Source organism: Hylobates moloch, unplaced genomic scaffold (genome assembly GCF_009828535.3).
Source record: "Hylobates moloch isolate HMO894 unplaced genomic scaffold, HMol_V3 SCAFFOLD_18, whole genome shotgun sequence".
In the NCBI taxonomy this organism is placed as follows: Eukaryota; Metazoa; Chordata; class Mammalia; order Primates; family Hylobatidae; genus Hylobates; species Hylobates moloch.
In genome coordinates, this window is record NW_026652293.1 from 5,921,673 (window position 1) to 5,942,178 (window position 20,506).

Sequence of the window (20,506 nt, forward strand, 5' to 3'; positions counted from 1 at the left end):
ATCAATGTGAGCCATGAGTAAAGTTCTACTCCTGCCCAGTCTCAGCAACAGGGATTCCTTCATTCCATCAGCCTGTGTTATTGAGAGCCTACTGTGTGCAGGGCAGTACCAAGTGTAGTAAGGCATATGAAGCTGTACAAAGCATGGTTTCTTCTCTAGGAGCCTGACTATCTTAGGAAAGATGACTGCATATGTTTACAAGTAACTGTGCCAAGAGACATTCTAGGTGTTATGGGAGTTCCAGGGAAGGACTGGTACAGGCTTCATGGAGTAGGTGGCATTTGGATAAGGCCTTGAAGGATGGTTAGGATCTAGGAGGTAGAATAAATTGTCAAGCAAAGGCATGAAGACAAAAAGCTGGGGATGCAATTGGAAAATGATGAGAAGGCCATGTTAGCTAGACCCTTGAATGACAAACTGAGGAGTATGAACTCTTCTAAATTATTAAAGAGGACAATTGAAGGTGGTGTGTGTGTGTGTGTGTGTGTGTGTGTGTGTATGCATGAATACATGCCATGATTTACTTTTTTCATTACTCCAAAAGTAGTGTATGTTCATCATAAAAAAAAATAGGAGACTGAGATAAGCAAGAGAAAGAAAATTACAAACACCTGAAATGTAAGGATTTTGCATACAGAAAAGGCAGGATCGAACAAGTGTTTTAAGAAGATTAATCTGGCAGTGTTTGGTAGAATAGATTAGAACAAGAATATGCTGGAGGCAGGGAGATTTCTCAGGTTATTACAGTAGCCCAGATAGGAGGCAATAAAGACTCAGCCCCAGTGCACTAGCAATGGGAAGAGAGATTCAGTGGCATGGTTGTAGGCTCCATTTCTCTCGGTTACCATGGGTTTTCTGCACCATGGTGGGCACATGCCACGTGTGTGTGTGTTTTTAATGACTTCTTTTAAAATCTCTAGGAGTTTCCTGCATTTAGGCACAAGTCCAGTGTCAGATAATGGTGCTCAGCGCTCTCGACCTCCCTTCCCATCCCTACAGCTGGAAATGCCGTCCTCAGTGTTAATCAGAGCAAAGATTATTGTTCCAGATTATAAAATGCAAGGCAATCTCAGGCCATAGAAAAGAATGAATTAATTAAAGAGAGTAATAACCCTCTTAAACACCCCATCCTTTGCTCCTTTCTCCAGACTGCAGGTGGCCTTCTTTGTCACAGTGGAGGACACAGCTATATGATCTATTTTGTTCCCCAGGACTTATCTCCAGAGGCACCCAGTGCTTTTTAAATGGAGTTTTTAGTCCTAATGTAGGCATTGTCCTCCTGTTTAACTTAGAGAAAGCCTAGGCTCTGGAGGGAGGCAGAATAAAAGAGTTCAGGCTTTGGAATCAGACAGATTCAGCTTCGAGTTTTGCTCTGCCACTTTCTAGCTGTGTGATCCTGCAATAGACACTTAACATGTCTTTTTCTATAAAATGGGAACACCTACCTCAGAGTTTTGAAGAGTATTCATGTTTATATCCCTAACTTTTTGCACATGGGTTGGCATAGAATACATGCTCAATAAATGTGTTGAACTAAACTTATAAAGAGAGAGAAGCTATTTGAAAGCACCGCGTATATCCAGTCCCAGGAAGTGCTAGTTTCCTTTTCCTGCCCCCTTTTTAGGAGTGAGATGGGCATTTCCAAGGTAGTTAACCTGTCTATATGCCTGATTCCATCAGTTCTCACCACACCCTATTCCAGAGCTTGGTGAGGAAGGCTGCCCTGTACTCCCCATGGACCTGAAAGCGTGGCTCTAAATCATTCCAGTTCAAAAAGCCTAAGAGGTTCATCTATCCTGAAACAACCAGGGCATCTCCAGGAAAGGAACCTGTGTGCAGTGCCTTGAATGGAGACTCCGAGTGCCCACACTACTAGAACTTGGGGTAAACAAAGGTTCAGATTTGGCAGAAGTTCCTCATTATTCTGTATTAATTCCTCCTACCACCCCTCCAGCTACACACCCCCAACTCTGTGTGCTCCATGTGAATTATTGCTTTGCTTCTGCATGATTTGATTTCATCTGAGGCTGTTTAATGCTTCGGCTGTCTCCGCCGTGTTTATCTTATTGTTTCCCAGAACAATCAAATGCTTCCTCTGCCCCTGGCAGCTTCGTCTTGTTCCCGGAGCCTCCTGACCTGCCCAAGCCTAAAGCTGGAGCAGTGTTTAAAGGTGGGGTTGGACTAAGGCCTGAGCCCTGTGTTCCTGAATCACCCAATGTAATTCACCTCTCATAAGCTCTTGTCCTGGCCCTTGGAGTTCAAAATTCTACAAGAGTAGAACCCAGAAGTCTGGATTCTTTTTGCTTCTAGCTCTTTGTGTCACTCTCTCATGAGTAGCAAAGGCAAAGACCCCAGGGATGGGGTGCTTGGTGCCTTTGTGAGTGTAGTTTGTCATTAACTGTAGGTAGGCATGGAGCAGAGGCCACTCCTCTTAGTTCTATGAGCAGCATAGACCAGTGATGGCTTGGCCATCCTCATCTACCCTTGTCTGATGAGGGAGCAGAGACACCACAATTTAGAAACAGAAAACTGGTCTCCGGAGATCCTCACCAGCCAATCTCACCACCCTAACCCTTGAATACTGACCTTACTCATAGTAAATGCTCAATAGTCATTACATCTACTATCCTTACTAGCCAGGCTATTAGTTCTTATACTGTCCCAAGATGCAAAAGTCCAGAGAACAAGTGAGTCCTCTGGGGACTCCTCCCTACATTCCAGGAGAAAGATCTCCATGGCCTGGCCCCCTGAAATCCAGGACTCTAGCCCCATGCACCCCGCTGTTAGCTCCACCCACCCCTAGTTGAATATCTAGGGCAGACTCTTAACACGGACAGAAATAGAAATAATTGTACATGGAAATGTCAATCTCCAGTGTCAACCGAAGATTGACCGACAACTCACTGGGGACCAGTGCTGGAAGCACTATGTATGTGCATGTGCGTGTGTGTGTGTGTGTGTAAGGGTGGGAGCAGCAGAAATTCTAAAGCGTAGAACATCTTAACAACCTCCTTCCTCTTCATGGACAAGAGAGACCCTTATCCCTGTTTCCCTTCTTCCTCTCCTCTGCTAGCTCAGTGCAAACCACGGGCCAAGTTTTCCAGGCTCCTGCGTCCCCCTCCGATTAGCCAAGCATTTAGGGCCAGGCTCCTAGCTATCCTCCAGGGAGCCTCAGCCTGCTGAGCTGTGACTCTGCAAGCTTAGTTAATCTTTTCACAGCTCACAGGGCGGGGCCAGCAACAGGCACCCTGGACTGCCACCGCTGCTGTTGCTGCTGTTACGTGTACGTGAATGTGTACGTGAGACAGTGTGTGTATGTGTATGTGAGTGTGTGAATGTATGTACAGGATAGAGGGAAGAAGAGTCTCAGAGACAGAATTTACCAAAGACTTATATCTATAAATAATTCGGGTCATGAAGCTCTACAAAAATAATCTTCAGCTCAGATCTTCTCTCGCAGCACCAAATGCTCAACTGCAGATACACTCTCTCATGAACTCACTCCCAGGGTCAGCCTAGCAGCACCAGGCCCTCTCCACCTTTCACCTCCTTAAAGGTCTGAACACACACACACACAATATACACACACCACACTTATACACACATTCTGCATACACACACCACATACAACGCATATACACCATACTCATACAACAGACTTACACACACCACACATACATACACATACAACACATACCATACTCATACACACTCACAACACATACATGCCACATTCATACACACAACAGACTCATACACACATGCCACATACACACACACCACATCCATATACATACAACACATACACACCATACTCATGCACACAATAGACTTATACACACCACACACATACATATCACACATACAACACACATCGTATACATACAACAGGCTCATACACACACAACACATACACATCATACACATACACACAACAGACTCATACACACACCACATACGTACACACACCACACCTGCCACACACATACACATTCACATGCCACATATATGTTAATAGACCACAAAAGCATAGGGTCCTTGGGTGAACACAGGTAGAAGCAAGTGATAAAGGCCTCTTCTGAAGTGAATTTGAGGACGTCAGATGCTGAGACCTGCTGAGAGTGTTGCTGAACCCTCAATAACTCTGTGTCAAAAGTCTCATCCTCTCCAAATGCTGAGGTCTGAGAGACCAAGTTTCTAAGAAATCTGAGCTCAGGCATAACAAGAACAGCTTTATATTTACATTACACTGTACATTTTCCAAAGAACTCACATTTCCACTCGTGTATTTTGGCTTAGGCCTCACCTCCTCCAGGCAGTACCCCCTCAGGGCCTCCTTCAGGCCAGGTGAGATGCTGCTCGGCCCCCCATGCTGGTCTCCCTGGGACCCCCATGCAAACCTCTTCTCACAAGGGGTGACCCCTGTGTTCGTGGAGACTGGATAAATTGTCCATTTCCCCATCCCCAGGCTTCCTGAGGGGATCCTTATCCTTTATCACGTATCTGCAGCTCCTAATGCAGGCCTAGCTCATGGTAGGCACATAATAAATGAATATTGGACAGTACTGACATTCATAGCTAATAACTCATTTTACTTTCACAATATCTTTTTTGAGCTAAGGACCATTAGGTCCCACCATTATGGGACAGCTACAGGAACTATTACATAAACAAGTGAAATGACTTGCCTGAAGTCGCACAGCCAATTAAAGAAAAACTTGGGATTAAATCCCAGTCCTGCAGACATGATCCAGTGCTTCCTTCTGTGTGGTGATGGCTTTCAAACCAATCTCTTCGCTACTAAGAAACCCAAGAAGATTCCCAATTCTACTGCTCTTCCACAACTCTTACAAAAAAAAAAAATATATATATATATATATATACATACTATTACTGCTACTGCTACTACTACTAATAATAATGTGATATTAGAGTACCAAAGGGCTCCATAAATTAGGGCTAACTAGAGAAGAAATCGAAGCACAAGAAAAGGAGTTTAGAGGGGGCTGCAGGTAAGCGAGTTAATTGGATATGCTGATTGGAATTGGATATTCAAGAAAAGAGGCTGACATTAATTTCTGTCCAGACATAGCTGTGATTTAAAAGAAAGGTACTAATAGGGTTACTATTTCATTCTCATTTCAACTGGAGGACTGGACACTAAATCTCTGCTGGATTTCACCTCACACGCTCCTGCCCCAAAGCCAGCCCTGATAAACTGAGTTTTATCCCCCAGGTAAGGCCCCCAAAAATTAGGTTCTGAGTTTACTGTTATCCCCAGGAAATAGGAGATTGTCCCACTTTGAACTTTGGATCCTAAATGGGGAAGAGTGGATGGGGGGAAATTTGGACTTTTAGATGACCTATCTACTCTGCTCAGCAGCAAGGGCAGCTATGTTTGCCCATTGTTAGCCCCCTCTTCAGAGAATTCAAGCTCTAGCTGTGAATCTCAGTTACGCCACTCTCCACCTGTGTGATCTTGAGAGAGTTGCCTAACTCTCCTGTGCCTCTGAGTTTTCATCTCTAAAATGGGATTTAAAATAGTATTTACCTCAGGAATGCTTGGAAGTGTTAAATTAGTTCATTTTTGTTAAGTACTGTAACAGCACGTAGCACTGTGGTAGCTATTATTAAATTCTTTAGGTGAACAGAACCTTTCAGAATCCAAGTCTATCCTACTGCCTTCAGGCAGGGCCACATTTAACCATGAAGCAAAAGGGGTTATCCTGGGCTTAAAACCCTCCTGAGAAGGAGATTACAGTCTCCTATAGTCACCCATTCTATAGTAAAGTCTCTGCTTCTTACTAGAGCTAGACTAAATGTCCTCATGTCATAGTTTAGGCTGGGCATAGTGGCTCACACCTGTAATCCTAGCACTTTGTGGGGCTGAGGTGGGAGGATCACTTGAGCTCAAGAGTTTGAGACCAGCCTGGGCAACATAATGAGACCTTGTCTCTAAAAAAAATTAAAAAGTAGCCAGTTGTGGTGGTGCACACCTGTAGTCTCAGCTACTTGGGTGGCTGAGTAGGAGGATCGCTTGATCTCAGGAGCTCAAGGCTGCAGTGAGCCGTGATTGCGCCACTGCACTTAGCCTGGGTGGCACAGAGTGAGACCCTGTCTCAAAATAAATAAGTAGTTTAGGCACATTTTGTCTTTTGCTGGTCTCAGTAAAGACTGTCACTCTCTTTTGTACCTTCTGCTATCTGGCTGCTGAGCCTTGTCCAAGCAAAATAGCCCCAATAGCTTCTGCATTTCCACCGAGGTCAAGTCTTCCCACAAGAAGAAGATCCCAAATAGAAAAACACTCCAGTGACCCATTCCACCTGTGCCTGTCACCTCCCTCCTTTGCCCCATCTCCAGTATCCTCCGCTACCTGGTTGGATTTTGGGACCTGTGCATCTTGGTGTTGGATTGCATACAAGGGCTGGTTCAATTTATTGCTGTCACTTTGTGGGACACCATCGAATAGACTCAATAGTTGGCTATTAAAATCCCACTCTTGTTTTGGGACTCCTTGACACTCCCCTCACCACTGGCCATCCTGTTTCTGGCAAAGACATCTTTGAAACCCAAAATTTCCTATCCAAGACAGAGACATGCGAAAAATCACAGACTTGAACTACATTAGCAGCCTTCTTCCTAGTCACTTCCAAGGCTTTCTCCCCATCAGCCATGTGCTTTCCTCTGGACCCCACCAGCTGGGGCTGGTTTGAACCCCAGTTCCACCATGGATTGGAAGCTTTGAATGGAAGAGTTTAGACGAGATTAGCTCCAGTAATTTTTATAAGTCTATGATTCTCCTGTGATAGGCACCAAGCAGATTGCTTCTTTTAGTTATTCAGAGAGGAACACTGAGGCTCAGAGAGGTAACTCACCTAAAAGTGTGCCATTAGGCAGAAATCAAGCCCCAGGGAAGAACAGAGTCAGAATGGAAACCCAGGATGCCTGAGGCCCAGACTTACACCCTGCACTCATTGGTGTGTTGCCTTAAGTGAGCAAAGGGGATCAAGGGAGGCGAAAGACCTCTGCTGCCCAGGGGATCTGCTGCCTTCTCTCTGCCAGCCCCTGCCCCACGTTTTTCTCCTTGACCTGGCCTCCTGGCCCCTACTCTCCATCTTCTCTGACCCCCTGTAAGTATCTTGAAAGGTGACTCAATCTTGGGGCAGATAGCATGAATCAGGGGGTGAATAGGGGGAGTCACAGACTTCTTGGCCAATACCACCTTTCTCTCTAGGGATTTAGACTGAATGAAGTAGGATAGCTTAGTTCAGGTTCAGTACCAACAACATTTTCTGTTCTGGTTTGATTTTAGCTCTGACATTTGAGACTTATGTAGGTTTGATTCTGGCTTCAACTGGTTTATTAAAAGATTGGGGTTGCAGACAGGGAAAAAGAAAAACCTTCAGATTAGGTCTCTGATTCAGTAAAACATTAATGGCTGGGATTGGTCCTGACCGAATGCAGCAGAGAATGTGATGATAAGTTGTCTTTGGTTCAGTTCCAGCTCTAATCTTGCCAAGGGTACCATCTGGTCCCAGGGACCACAGAGGAAGGGCCATCACCATGGCACTCATTCTCTCTTCTGACTTGGTGTGCAGGCCTTGCTGAATCCACGCAAGTGCCCAGGCTCTGGGAGAGGGTAGAGGCCAACGTGTAGGAAAAGGCAGATGAAGAATATTGAAGTGCCATTAGCATGAAAATAGCGGACTATGCCAGCCAGCAGAGGGTTAACTGGCCTTCTGGGGCAGGAGATCCCAGACCAGGCCTGAGGGAGGGGCCTGGCTCTGCAGCTCCTGGGACCCAGCCCTGCAGCTGCTGGGATGCAGCCAGCACCTTGAGGAGGCTTAAATCTCCCTGGAGAGGAGTAGCTGTCACAGGGAAGGTGGGAGAAGCACTGAGACACTTTGCCTTCAGAGGAGGGGCACAGTTCAGACTCACGCAAGAAACAGGGCCTGAAACCCCCATTTTATGGAGACAGAAAACTAAGACCAGGCCAACCAGAAGTCGTGGCAATCACACCTGCCCTCTACTTCCTGCAATAGCCCAAGAACTTTTGTGACTAAAAGCTATGATATTTCTGTAAGAATCTTATGGAAATTTGGGTCTGTCTATGTAAGGGAGAATGCTGCTTTGAAGGTCAAGGGGAACCATTTTAACTGTGGGGCATTTTCCCAGGCAGAGACTCTTATTCTTCCTTCTGCTTGAATCTCATCATCAGAATTGCTCCAGGTTAGAGGGTGGTGTCCTCAGCCGCGTAACACCACCGCTGACTCTTAGAATCCCCTTGACCCTGTGAAAATGAAACAAATGGGCTTCTAACAACATTTCTGGAAGGAGAGGCTTTACTGATAGATGACAAGGCAACAGCCTTGAACAGCAGGAAGCCCATTCGCTAGGGAGAAAAAGGGCAAGAGTGGAGCATAGGGGAAAGTCCCACAAGGGGAGTGATGAGGGATAGGAATGGCTGAGAAGAGTTTATTTGGTTCCATTGAGGTTACCTCCTCAAGTTCAGGCCCAGAAGCCCCCAAGTCGCCCAACAAAGCAGGTGAGGAGGAGAACATGGTGTCCTTGCCCCTAGATCCTGACCTACCATTTTCATCCTGGGGATATAGCACAAGGGCCTCACCAAGAATGTGCTGTTTCTACCACTGGGGACCCCCGGGCCACAGCTTCCCACCCCACGATGGACTCATGGTCTGTTTCTCATGTACATTAAGTCCATCCCAACTGGACAGGTACAGACCAGGCCCTGGCTTAGGCCCCTCAAGTATGCAGATTCTCAGGACAGTGGAGAAATAGGAATGGAAGCTCTTCTCCCACTCCCCTAGCTCTGCAATCAATAATGCTGTTGACCTTCCCCACCCAGCCAATAAGAACTGAAAACACATCCATCCATCCATGCTAGTGTACTTGTTGTGGCATCAGGCATTGAGCTTGGCACTTGGGATGAATAAGTCATGGTGCCTTGGCCTGAGGAGCTCTCAGTGTGGTGGGGACAAACAGGCAGAGGGAGAAGATGATGAAGGGCCCAAGAGAGAATCCAAAGGGTGTAAGGGAGAAGAAGCCTTAATCTTAAAATCTGCCAGGGAAAATGTCTTTTGACCTCATTTTGATTCAGCCCTAAGGAGTCTAGGATATGCTGTCAGTTGGTGCACAGTTCACGCTCTTTCAACAAGCATTTCACAAGCATTCCCTTTTATCCATCGCCGGCTATGTTCCCAGTCGCATGCTAGTCCTCAGAGGGTTATAAGATAAATAGAAAAGATATCCCTGCCTTCAAAATGTTGACAGGACTTACACACATCTGAAGCAATTAGAGAACAATTCGAGTAGGTAGTCAATACATGTTAGCTAGTATATATACAATGAACAAATCAATTGATTATAATCCTAGGACAAAATGTCTGGCAAAAAAAAAAAAACGGCATCAAAGTGATAGCAATTAATTAGCCATTAGAGAGGATGGGGAAGGCTTCATGGAGGAGGTGGGGCTTGAGCTAGAGATGGGCAGAGGACAGTGAAAACAGGCTGGGGTCGTGAATATTGGTCAGCAGTCAGTTACTAGAAAACTAGAAAATTAAAAACTAGAAAAACTGGGAGTGGGGCACATTCAGACCAAGGGTTCCTTGCCACCAACTTTTTGTATGACCTTAGGGACCTCTTTTCTTTGAGATCAGCATTCAACATAAGGGCCTAGATAGTACTTCTCAAACCCTTATAGTAACAGCATCAGCATCAGCTGGGGAATTTGTTAGAAATGTACATTCTCAGCCCTCATGCCCCCTGAATCAGAAATTCTGGGGGTGGGCCTCGCAGTGCATTCACCAAGTCATCCAGGTGATTCTGAGGACACACTAGTGTGAGAACTGCAGGACTACCTCGCTGCTCCTCGACCCTGGCTACTCATTAAATTCACCCAGGGAGCTTTTAAGCTGAAGAAGATGCCTGGGCCGCACCCACAGAGATTGTGATTAATGGATGTAGCCCTGGCATTCATATTTTTTAAAGCTCCCCAGATGATTCTAATGTGCAGCCAGGGCTGAGAAGCACTGGACTAGATGACATCCCAGTCCTTTCTGACTTATTTTCCTAGGATGGGCTTGGAGAGGCTAAGCCAGGATTCCTGGCTCCCCACATCTCACAGGGTGGATTTGTGGACAGTCAGGGCATATGTTTGGGGGCTGAAAGACCCTCCTGGGATCCAAAAATCTTTAATCTCTTAATGAGCAGCTTTTTGATGATTTATATAAGTTGTTCACCATTCCTTCATACTTGTCTGAGGCTAAGATACTGTGAACAGATGTTGACTTTCCCACCGCAGCCACCATGAAGGAGTATGCATAAGCACACACTCACTTACACACACATACAATACACAGTGCTATAAATAGATGTACATGCACACAAGAATAACCGCATAGGGATATTCAAAATCATTCCCAAGGGCGTATATGCACGCACAAATAAATCCACTGTCAGAAATCCCAGGCCCAGAACATTCAGACTGCTTGGGAAAGGATTCCTTTTGGTGGAAATTGGGTTGTTTAAAAGAAGTGGCACTTCAGTCTGTGGAGTAGTGATTGGGGGTTAGCAATGGTCTTCTGTAAGCTACCTGCTCTGGGCAGAGGCAGGTAGCCCACAGCGGAATACTGAAGGCAGATGCTGAGGACATCCTTGTTTCTCAAACAGATTCGGGCGGATGGTCCCCCCCATGGTGGGGTCCAGTACGAGATGGTCTCTGTGCTCAAGGACGGAAGCCCTATTCTCCGGGACATGGCCTTCTCCATTGATCAGCGCTACCTGTACGTCATGTCTGAGAGACAGGTAAGTGCTAACACCCATCTCTGCTTTCCAAACCGAGAAACTGCTGATAATCTGTCACCTTTGTTCAGAAACTATTCAGTCCAAGAAGAGAGACCTCTGGGCTTGCAGCACAGGGGTCTTGAGAGAGGCAGAGTCCCTGTAGGCTTTGGCAGGGAGCTAGAGAGAAGCAGCCGGGGGCCAGCCACTTCCCGGAGGCTTCAGTCTAGGCCACAGCCCCTGTCTCAGCAAGTGATGAACAGCCCTGCAAGAACAGGCCAGACTGCACGGAGCAGCTTGGTGTGATTAGGAGGTAGATTTACTGCTCTCAGGCCCACAGAGTCTGCTGCTCAAGGGAGCCAAAGAGGTGTAAATAATCCAGGCCTCCAGGCTAGGCCCACTCCTGGGAGAGGCAGACCCAAGATAGGGCCCCAGAAGGAAATAAAAATCTTGGCGTGAGTCTTAGACTGGCGCAGAGTATAAGCTGGTCAGCTCTGGGAAGCTGAAACCAGGCCTATGGAGATAGGGAGCCCTGAGAAATAGACTTCTACCCTCTGTAGGGAAACAACTGAGCAGGTCTTCCACCCTCTGGGATGGATGGAGACTGTATCTCCTTTGAATATGTGTGAGTAGAGAGAAGGCAAATGCAGAGAGAGCTGTGGTGAAGGGAAAGAGAAGCAGGGAAGGCAGGGGATTCATGAGATCAATAGAGACCCAGAAAGCTAAGCAGAGACCTTAGCCAAGCCGGGCACATTCCATTCACTCGGTCAGTGGGTTAATAGTTGTTCAGCAGCAGCAGCAGCAGGGGTCTTGTCATTTTTCTTAACAGGGCAAGTAAAATAAAGGCCAAAGAAATGAGGAAAAGGATTGCCAGTCTGTCCCAGCAGCTGAGGACACTGACTTAGGCTAGAGAAGGATGCTGGTAGAGCTGAAGGCCCAGAGAGCTCTCACAAGTTGCTTCCCGGCTCATGTCATTCTCAGAGAATTCTGCAAAAGTTCCAGGTGTCCTTGATCAAACTTACCCTTTCCAGAGCTCTCCTTACCTCCTTTCTTTTCGAATGTAAGGAGTCTGAATCAGTGGATGAGGGATGAGCGAAGAAGTAAGGAAGAGACAAGTGTGCACACGACAGCATTAAGGGAAGCAGTGATGCAGTTCTGACTTGAAAATTAGTTCTTGAGGACAGATGACGTAAATCATATGATAATTACATGCAAATTACATCCAGATCCTCTTGAACCCACCTGTCTTTTTCACCTTCTTTCATGTGGCCTCTGCAGTTGAAGTATAAACAGGTCCAGATGGGAATTTCGTGGATCTGTAGACAGCTTTGCCTAACCTAGAGTGGGTAAGACAGTCTTGGAAATAAACACTGACCTATCATTCCAATGAAACAGTCAGTGGGCCTAAAAAGAACTATTCCTGAGCACATATTTATTGGGAACAAAGTGCTGGGAATCATCAAAATGAATGAGACTTAGTCACTGCCTTAAGTTGATTGCAATCTAACAAGAGAGAGACAGGTACCCAAATAGCCCAATAACATCAGATTGAATTCTATACATGCTCTTTTATCCTCTTCTTCTTTAAGGGAAAACATTATTTGTTTAATAAAAATGGTGGACGCTTGTTATACAAATTCAAGCAATGCATACAGAAAAGAAAACAGCAGCAGGTCACCAAATCTCACTACCCAAAATATAACACCATGTTAACATTTGGTGAGCACCATTCCAGGCACTTATGCAGATATAGATACAGATAAAAGGACAGATAGGTAGATGACAACCTATATAGGTGGATAAAATGTTGGGCAGAGGTTAAATAGACTCACATTTTATGCAATATTTTCAAGAGGCACTGTGTGTAGCAGAGGACCAGGCAGGTATCTCTGGGTAAGAGCTGTTTCTTAGATTCTCTGAGCCCAGCAAAGTGGGAAGGAAGAAGTGACCAATGAGACCTTAGTGGGACCGAGAAGGTACCAAGGCATATATTTTAGCTGCATATCTTTTTATCCAGTGAGACGCTTTCTGAAAATGTATTCAAAATGTATCCAAAGAAGAGGGGCTGGGTCAGGGCTGGAGGCAGATGAGTGGGTTTCAGAGAATATAATCACCTCCTAGATCCATATCTGATGCCATCTCTGAGAGCATCAGCCTGGCCACACCAAGTGTCCACACAGCTTATCTGTAAATACCCCTCCTCTGTCCCACCTTCTGCTTCAGGTACCCAGTTCTTGTTACAATCTACACCAAACAGAGGGGTTTAGCAGTAGCCAGCCACAATGAGCAGAGATAGGAAGAATTTGGGTTTCATGCCATGGGCTGCCTCTGGTCAAGTGAGATATTAGTAGGGGGAGCTCCCTGTACCAGATGGAGCTGTGATTATGAGGCAAAGTCTGAGGGGGATTTGTGGTGGAGCTCTGAGGCCTGTCACCTGGAGAGCCGTAAATTGTGTAGAAATAGGTAGCCAGGTGACTTCACCAGGGGCTGAGTCCAAAGATGAAAGCCAAGAACAGCTCAGGAGGCCCATCTGTCTGAGGCTGGCTGTGAGTTAAGTACTCACAGACAGCTCAGATGTCTTCAAGGAAGCAGTTGAATGTGTGGCAGGAGAATAATCTGTCAAAATGAAGTCAGATGTCCTGGGTTCTAGTCCAGCTTGTGCTATCACTGACAGTAGAATCCTCTGACAGCTTCGGTTCCTCTTTTATAGCTGAGAGGAGTTGCATCAGATAACAGGCTTGTCTCTGAAGTCCGTGGGTCTGATTTGGACTTCATTTCACCATTCTCTATCTGAGTGGCCTTGCACAAGTCACCTAACCTCAGTGTTTATCACACAAGGTCAGTGTGAGGCTCAGCTGAGACAATAAAGGGGGAATTTCTTTTTATACCGCCCCACATGCCACATTCTACATGGCTCATTCTAGCTCTCATGCCTCATGATCCCATTTCTCAGGAGTATAGAGACGGTGTGTGATGAGGAGGGGGCAGGGGGACATGACACACCCAGTCATCCTGAGCCTGAGCCAGGAGATCTGTATTTTAGGCCTGGCCCCACCTCTGACTTCAAGGGTGACCTGGGCCCTCAACTTCTCAGAGTCTCAGTTTCCTCATCTGTAAAGATGGAGATTATAAATCTAACTCTAAAGTCTCTTTCAGATCTTATAGAAATTTGTTTAAGGTCCTAGGATTGGGACTCTGCTCTGTCTCTCTCCAGAAGATGACACCAAAAGCACAAGAGATGGGCTTGAGACTAAACCAAAACCAGTGTTCTCTTTTTCAATTTTTAATTTTAAATTTTTTTATTTTGTTTTGTTTTGTTTTTGAGACAGAGTCTCACTATCGCTCTGTCACCCAGGCTGTGGTGCAGTGGCATGACCTTGGCTCACTGCAACCTCCGCCTCCCGGGTTAAAGCGATTCTTCTGCCTCAGCCTCCTGAGTAGCTGGGATTACAGGTGCGTGCCACCACACCTGGCTAATTTTTGTATTTTTAGTAGAGCCGGGGTTTTGCCATGTTGGCCAGGCTGCTCTCAAACTCCTGACCTCAAGTGATCCACCCGCCTTGGCCTCCCAAAGTGCTGGGATTACAAGCATGAACCACCATGCCCAGCCAATTTAAATTTTTTTTTATAGAAATAGAGTTGGGGTTTCACCATGTTGCCCAGGCTGGTCTCGAACTCCTGGGCTCAAGGGATCTGTCCACCTCAGCCTCCCAAAGTCCTGGGATTATAAGCGTGCGTCACCGCGCCCGGTCAGCATAATGTTCTTAAGGAGAGATTTATGAGGCCACGTGTGCTCATATGAGCATCTTCCCTGAAGGGTCAACATTGTAGGGAAAGCTGGAATGCTGGTTTGGTTATGGGTATGTACACATGCTCTCGACTTATGATGGGGTTGCCTCCTAGTCAAGCCATTGTAGGTTGGAAATATCGTAAGTCAAATACATGTTTAATAACCTAACCTATCAAGCTCATAGCTTAGCCTCACCTACCTTAAACATGCTCAGAACACTTACCTTCGCCTACAGTTGGGCAAAATCATCTAACACAAAGCCAACTTTATAATTAAGTGTTGAATATCTCATGTAATGAATTGAAGATTGTACTGAAGGTGAAGGAGAGAGTGGCTGCATGGGTACTTGAAGTACAATTTCTACTGAATGTGTATTGCTTTCACACCACTGTAAAGTAAAAAAAATCATAAGTTGAATCATCGTAAGTTGTCTATTTTCCTACTTTGAGGCAGCAATTTAAGACTTTTGAGTTCTCTAAAAGTCCTAAGACCTTTTAAGATATCATGGGAATGGGTTTTTCATCATTTCACTCTAAAACAAATCTCTGGGCAACCTACTCTCATCCCTGTCTTCTACCCTGCCCCCAACTCTTGCCTCTCTGTTCCCCCACCCCTCCTCCAAACATGACACATGTAATATTCTTGGGGCCGTGAGAGTGGAACACATGGTGAGAGTAAAACCAAGTCTCTGGTCTTACATTCTGCCTAGAGAGGTTTTCATCTCCCCACAGAGCTAGAACAATCCAATATAGCACTCACGTATTCTCTTTCACTCTCAATTAATTAATTAAATGTAATTAAGAAATAGGACTAGTAAGTGTTGTGTCATTAGTGTCACTGCCTAACAAGTCAATGTTAATGTACTGTTAATAGATCTAAGACCGGCCAGTCCCAGGGGAAAATTTGGGAACTGATTCCCCAATCCTGTTAATTGCCCAGGTGCTCCACTGAGAGGATGCCTGGCTCTTTCCTAGAAAGTCTGCCCCAGCTTCACTGACAGCGAATCTGCAGATGTTATGGGCATGCATACAAGTTGCTCCCATATCCTAGTGTATAATGGAAGTCAGACAGCGAGTCCAGGGAAAATCAGGCTATGAGCCAAGTGAAAAACCAAGCAACAAGATGAAAAGAAACTTGATAGCCCCAGTTTTCACCCAACTTGTCCGGCTGGCCCCTCCTAGAAAAGGAGTATAGATCTATACACAGGGTGGATGGGAAAACAGTATAGGGATGGAAGCAATTATTCTATTTTATACTTTAATTAGTTTGAATTAGCAGAGGGAATAGAGGCATAAAATGATCCAGCGAAGGGTGAAATGGAAAAAGGGAGTCACAGTGGAGAATGGCTCCATACAGACTAGAAAGGGCCTTGGGAACAGCAGAAAGGATGGTGATGGGTGTGTGTGTATTTGGAGTGGGTGGTGGGGCATGGAATTCTGTTCTCTATTTCAAGGCCGGGAGAGGCAAAATAGCATAGATGTTAAGAGCTGGCCCATGGGAGTCAGGCCAACCTCCATTCCATAGACACTTACTAAGTATATGGTTTTGATAACGTTATTCAACTTCTCTAAACCTCAGTTTTATCATCTGTGTAATGGGCCTAATGCAATTGTTGTGAGGATTGAGAGAATGTATATAAATTACCCAGCGTCATGTCTGACACATAGTGTTTTCAAGAAGTGATGGTAATTATTATTACTAGTAGTATTCTTAGAATTTCTTTGGAACTTCAGAAAGGGCTAGAAACATCTCTACCACAAATTATGGCTGGCACAGAGTTCCCAGTTTCAGGCAGTGGCCTCCAACTGCCATTCCTCCTGCTTCCTCCTGCTTCCTCCCAAGCGCTGCCTCAGAAGCCTCTGGCCCGGCCCAATGACAGCACTGGGCTGAGTCTCTCATAATCTGGTATTTATTTTAAAAATCCAGGAATGTGCCTGGCAGACTAAACAGTCCCGCTCCCCTCAATACACAGGCAGGCAGCCCCAGGCTGATGTGTGAGGCCCGAAGGCCAGGGTAGCAGGCATCCGTGGAGAGAAGGGAGGGGGAGCCTGTGAGCCTGGGGCTGCATGCGTGAACACCGGGCCAGAAAGGGAATACCTACGGGGCTTTTCATTTCTGGTTTCTCCAGGTAAGTAACAAAGTCTCACACTCATTGTGAAAGATGGGTCTGCCACTCTCCAGGTAGTGAACATTCAGATCTCAGTTCTGAATGTCCTAGATGTGCTAGTAGTTGGCACACTGTTCTGGTTATTTATTGCTATGTAACAAACCACCCCCAGGTTTGGGGATATTGTAAAAAAAGCATTTGATTATGCTCAAAGACTGTGTAAGTCAGGAATTCAGATAGGGTGCACCGAAGATGGCGCATCTCTATTCTATAATGTCTGCAGCCTTTGCTGGGATGACACGAATGGCTGGGGCTGACTAGAAGGACAAGGGGCTAGAATCATCTGGAAGCTTCTCTTCCTACATGTCTGGGAAGTGGAGGCTGGGATCAGCTGGGACTGTTGACCACAGTGCCTTAGACAAGTCCCTGCCCTGTGTGTTGGGCTTCCTGACAGCAGGCAGCCCCCAAGACAGTCAGAATTCTTGCTCATGGCAGCTCAGGACTCCAAGAGTGAGTACTCTCTACAATAAGGTAGAAATTGCATTGCCTTTTTGCGACTTGGCTTTGGCAGTCACGCAGTCAGTCTGCTTGCCTCTTCCCTCTGCTGCCCAACACCCATGTGATTCTGATGCGTGTGGCCCATGAGCACACATTAAGAACATGATTCCCCGGCTACCAAGGTCATGGAATCACAGAGCATCAGAGCTGGTAAGGACTGTAGAGAGCACCTATCCTGACCCCAGACAAGAAAGACGAGGCCCAGAGAGCACCCCGTTTAGCTGCCCTATCAGCACTGTGCAACACCCAACGCCCAGCTGGAGTCATCAAAGCTGGATTGATTTCTTCAAATATGTGGGGAAGCACCGACAGCTCTAAAGCTTGCTGTTGATTTGCTGAAGGTTGTGTAAGTCCTACCTGAGGTCTATCAAATACCTATGGGCCCTGAAAATGCTTTCAGGAAGAATTTGCAGGAATCCATCAGTAGCAGGATCACACTGCCTGGAAATTTTCCCATCGAGGGTATGCTGCTTATAAATAGCTCTCCACGCAGTCTTCCTGTGGCAATATTGTCTCATCTTGCACAGGAACAGGCCTCTCAGTGACTTGCCTTCAGTATGTCGGGGAATGGGACCTCATCCCCATGGATTACAGGAAACTGGCTTTTTAACCACATCTATTTAACGTAATTTAAAAGAGTTGGGGCAAGGAGACTGTCAGCTTGGAGTTTTCAGAAACAAAAATTATTTGGAAAGATTGTAAAGCCACCCTTTCCTGAAGTCTTAAATGCAGGAGAGCCCCCCCACCACCCCGTAAGAAATTCTCTGCATTGTTTGAAGACCCTACGCAGTATCTGGGGAGAGATGGAAGGACAGGCCAGACCCTTAGAATGCCATCCACCAATGTCCAGTAGCTGCACCAGAAAACTAATTGTGGTCTCCTCGGTTTGGAGGAGGCCCTGTCAACTACTAACCAGATCTAGAACCAAAAGTAAGAATCCTTTTCAGAGGTGCTATTGCGATACATGGGGCAGTAAGTCTTCTACCTGTAGCCAAAGCTCCTGAACTGTTAAGTCCCTAAGGCACCTAAAGACCTTGGGGAAGGGAAAGAAAAAATGTGGGGACCCACACTTCCAGATGTCCCCTGCTCATTTATTTTGACATCTCAGACTATTATTTTCATTGTGCACATTTGTTTAGTCCAGGCGATAAGGCTTCCCAGGGTGCAGGCAGAGCATGCCAAGGTGTATTTTTACAAGGCGGGCAAGGTCTCAGTAACAGGAGACCTCCCTTCTGCCTGGGCTGGGAGGCCTTGGCTGAGCCTCCGGGGAGGAGGGAATGTGAGGGGGCAGAGAGGAGAGTTGAGCCTGAGGGACTTTGGGGAGAATTACAGAGTTTGCGGATTAGGAAAGTGAGGATAAGCGAATTGCTGCTGCACTTTTGTTTTAAAATGTGTCACTTTCAATCCAAGCCTTTGATGCACATGTGTTTCTGGTTAAGGATGCAGGACCCCAGTGTGGCCCAGGAGCTGAGTGCTCACATCAGTGCCTTTCCAAAAGAAAGGACGGAATCCTGCCTCCCACCTCCCGGGGCTGCGGGTGCAGGCAACAATGACCACCTCAAACCCAGGTTTTGATTTTTTCCTCTTTCTTTCCCCCATTTCAAATGTCAAGGAACAAAGAGGCTGATAGGGAGCTGATTGTCTGGCTATTAATATTCTCATCGGAGTATTTTTTTTTAAATAAATATTTTCACATGAGGGAAAGGCGATGCAAACCCACCCTATTAATCAGACACTTGGCTTGCTGTATTTAAGAGAGAAAACTCCAGCCTCTTATTTTGAAATCCTTTGGTTTGGAAAGAAATGATTGAATACAATGCCCAGGCTGGGAGAAGTGGTGCCAAAAACCTCATTTCTCTAAAGGGGCAAGGGAGTTGGAGACTCTTTCTCTGATCCTTGACGAAGGATTTGATTTTTCTTTCTAGATAGGTACTGCTGAAGGCTGACACTGACTGCCCAGAATCATGTTCCTATGACCAGGAGATGGGAAGTTACAGTGTCTCGCCAGAAGGAAACTCACCCTCCCTCATTCTTTTAAATATGGGGAAACTGATGCCTCCAGAGAGGAAAGTCATTTGCCTGGGTCATCATCAGAATTACCAGAAGAATCAGGGTAAATCCTGAGTAACCTAGTATAGCCCAGCATCCTTTCCCAACTTGACAACAGTTTCACTCAGCACAGACAAGAGCGAACACTGACTGTGTTTAAAAACTTTTAATTAGCAAAATTAAAACAACGTAGGCCCAAGAGAGTTCCTGAAGATGTTCCGAAGGGTCAAATTAAAATAAGGAAAGATTTGCATATTGTTTGCATATGCAGACTCATTCATTCAATAGACCATTAAGTGTTGACCATGTATAATGCATAGAGCTGTCCCCTGACAAGTCATTTGCATATGTAGATATAGATAGGGCTGTCTTTCTAAGTAATATTCCAGCAAAAGTCTCCTTCTAAATAGGGCTGCCAGGAAGATAAGTACCGTCTTGATTTCTTTCTGCTGTTTTCAATGCAGCAACAGCACTATTACGTACGCTTTTGTATGGCAAAAAATAAAATAGAATCCCTGCCCTCAAGGTGGTCAAATTCTGGAGGGGCACAATGATGTATAGTTAAATCACAAGATAAGGTTATTTATTTGTACATCAGAGCAATGCTGTAGAAGAGATGTACTATGTATTCGATGATTAAAGTAACTCATAAACGCATACCACCAGGAAGGGACCTGTCCTGGTTCCCTCCATAATTGGGGTCACTCAGGGGACTCACCCTCTCCCTAACACAAGAATCCAGAGTTGGTTTATCCAGAGATTCTCTAGCGAAGAGCAGCCCTTTATTTTACAGAAGAGGAGATGAGAGGTCTGAGGGGGCAGTGACTCTGGAGAAGAAAGGGTATACCAAGCCAAATGTGGAGAAGCAGACAATGATTGACTATCAGTAGTTTCCTGACAGCCATGGGGAGCAGCCAGCCTGGGTGCAAGTCCTGGCTCTACCGCTTACTGCCGTGTGACCTTGGGTAAGTTGCTTCACCTTTCTGTGCTTCAGTTACCTTACCTGTAAAATGGGCATAATTATGGCATCTGTTTGAAGATTAAATTAATTAATGCACAAAAAGCACTCTGAAAAGTACCAGGAACATACTACCTGCTTAGTAAATGGTAGTAGTAGTAATTATATTTTTACGGTTGTTCCCCCATACATCGTCATCAGGCCAAGCCCTGTAGATCATGCTTTGCAAACAGCCACACCTAAA

The 20,506-nt window shown here is 45.8% G+C and overlaps 1 protein-coding gene across 1 annotated transcript in view; it reads left to right on the forward strand.

Annotated features, from left to right (window-relative positions):
- The window catches only part of PLXNA2 (plexin A2), a 221,995-nt gene that overhangs the window by 90,509 nt on the left and 110,980 nt on the right, over positions 1-20,506 (forward strand). The window contains exon 4 of the mRNA XM_032137653.1: positions 10,690-10,824. Within this exon, the coding sequence (XP_031993544.1) occupies positions 10,690-10,824 (135 nt within the window). The remainder of the gene's footprint in view (positions 1-10,689; positions 10,825-20,506) is intronic.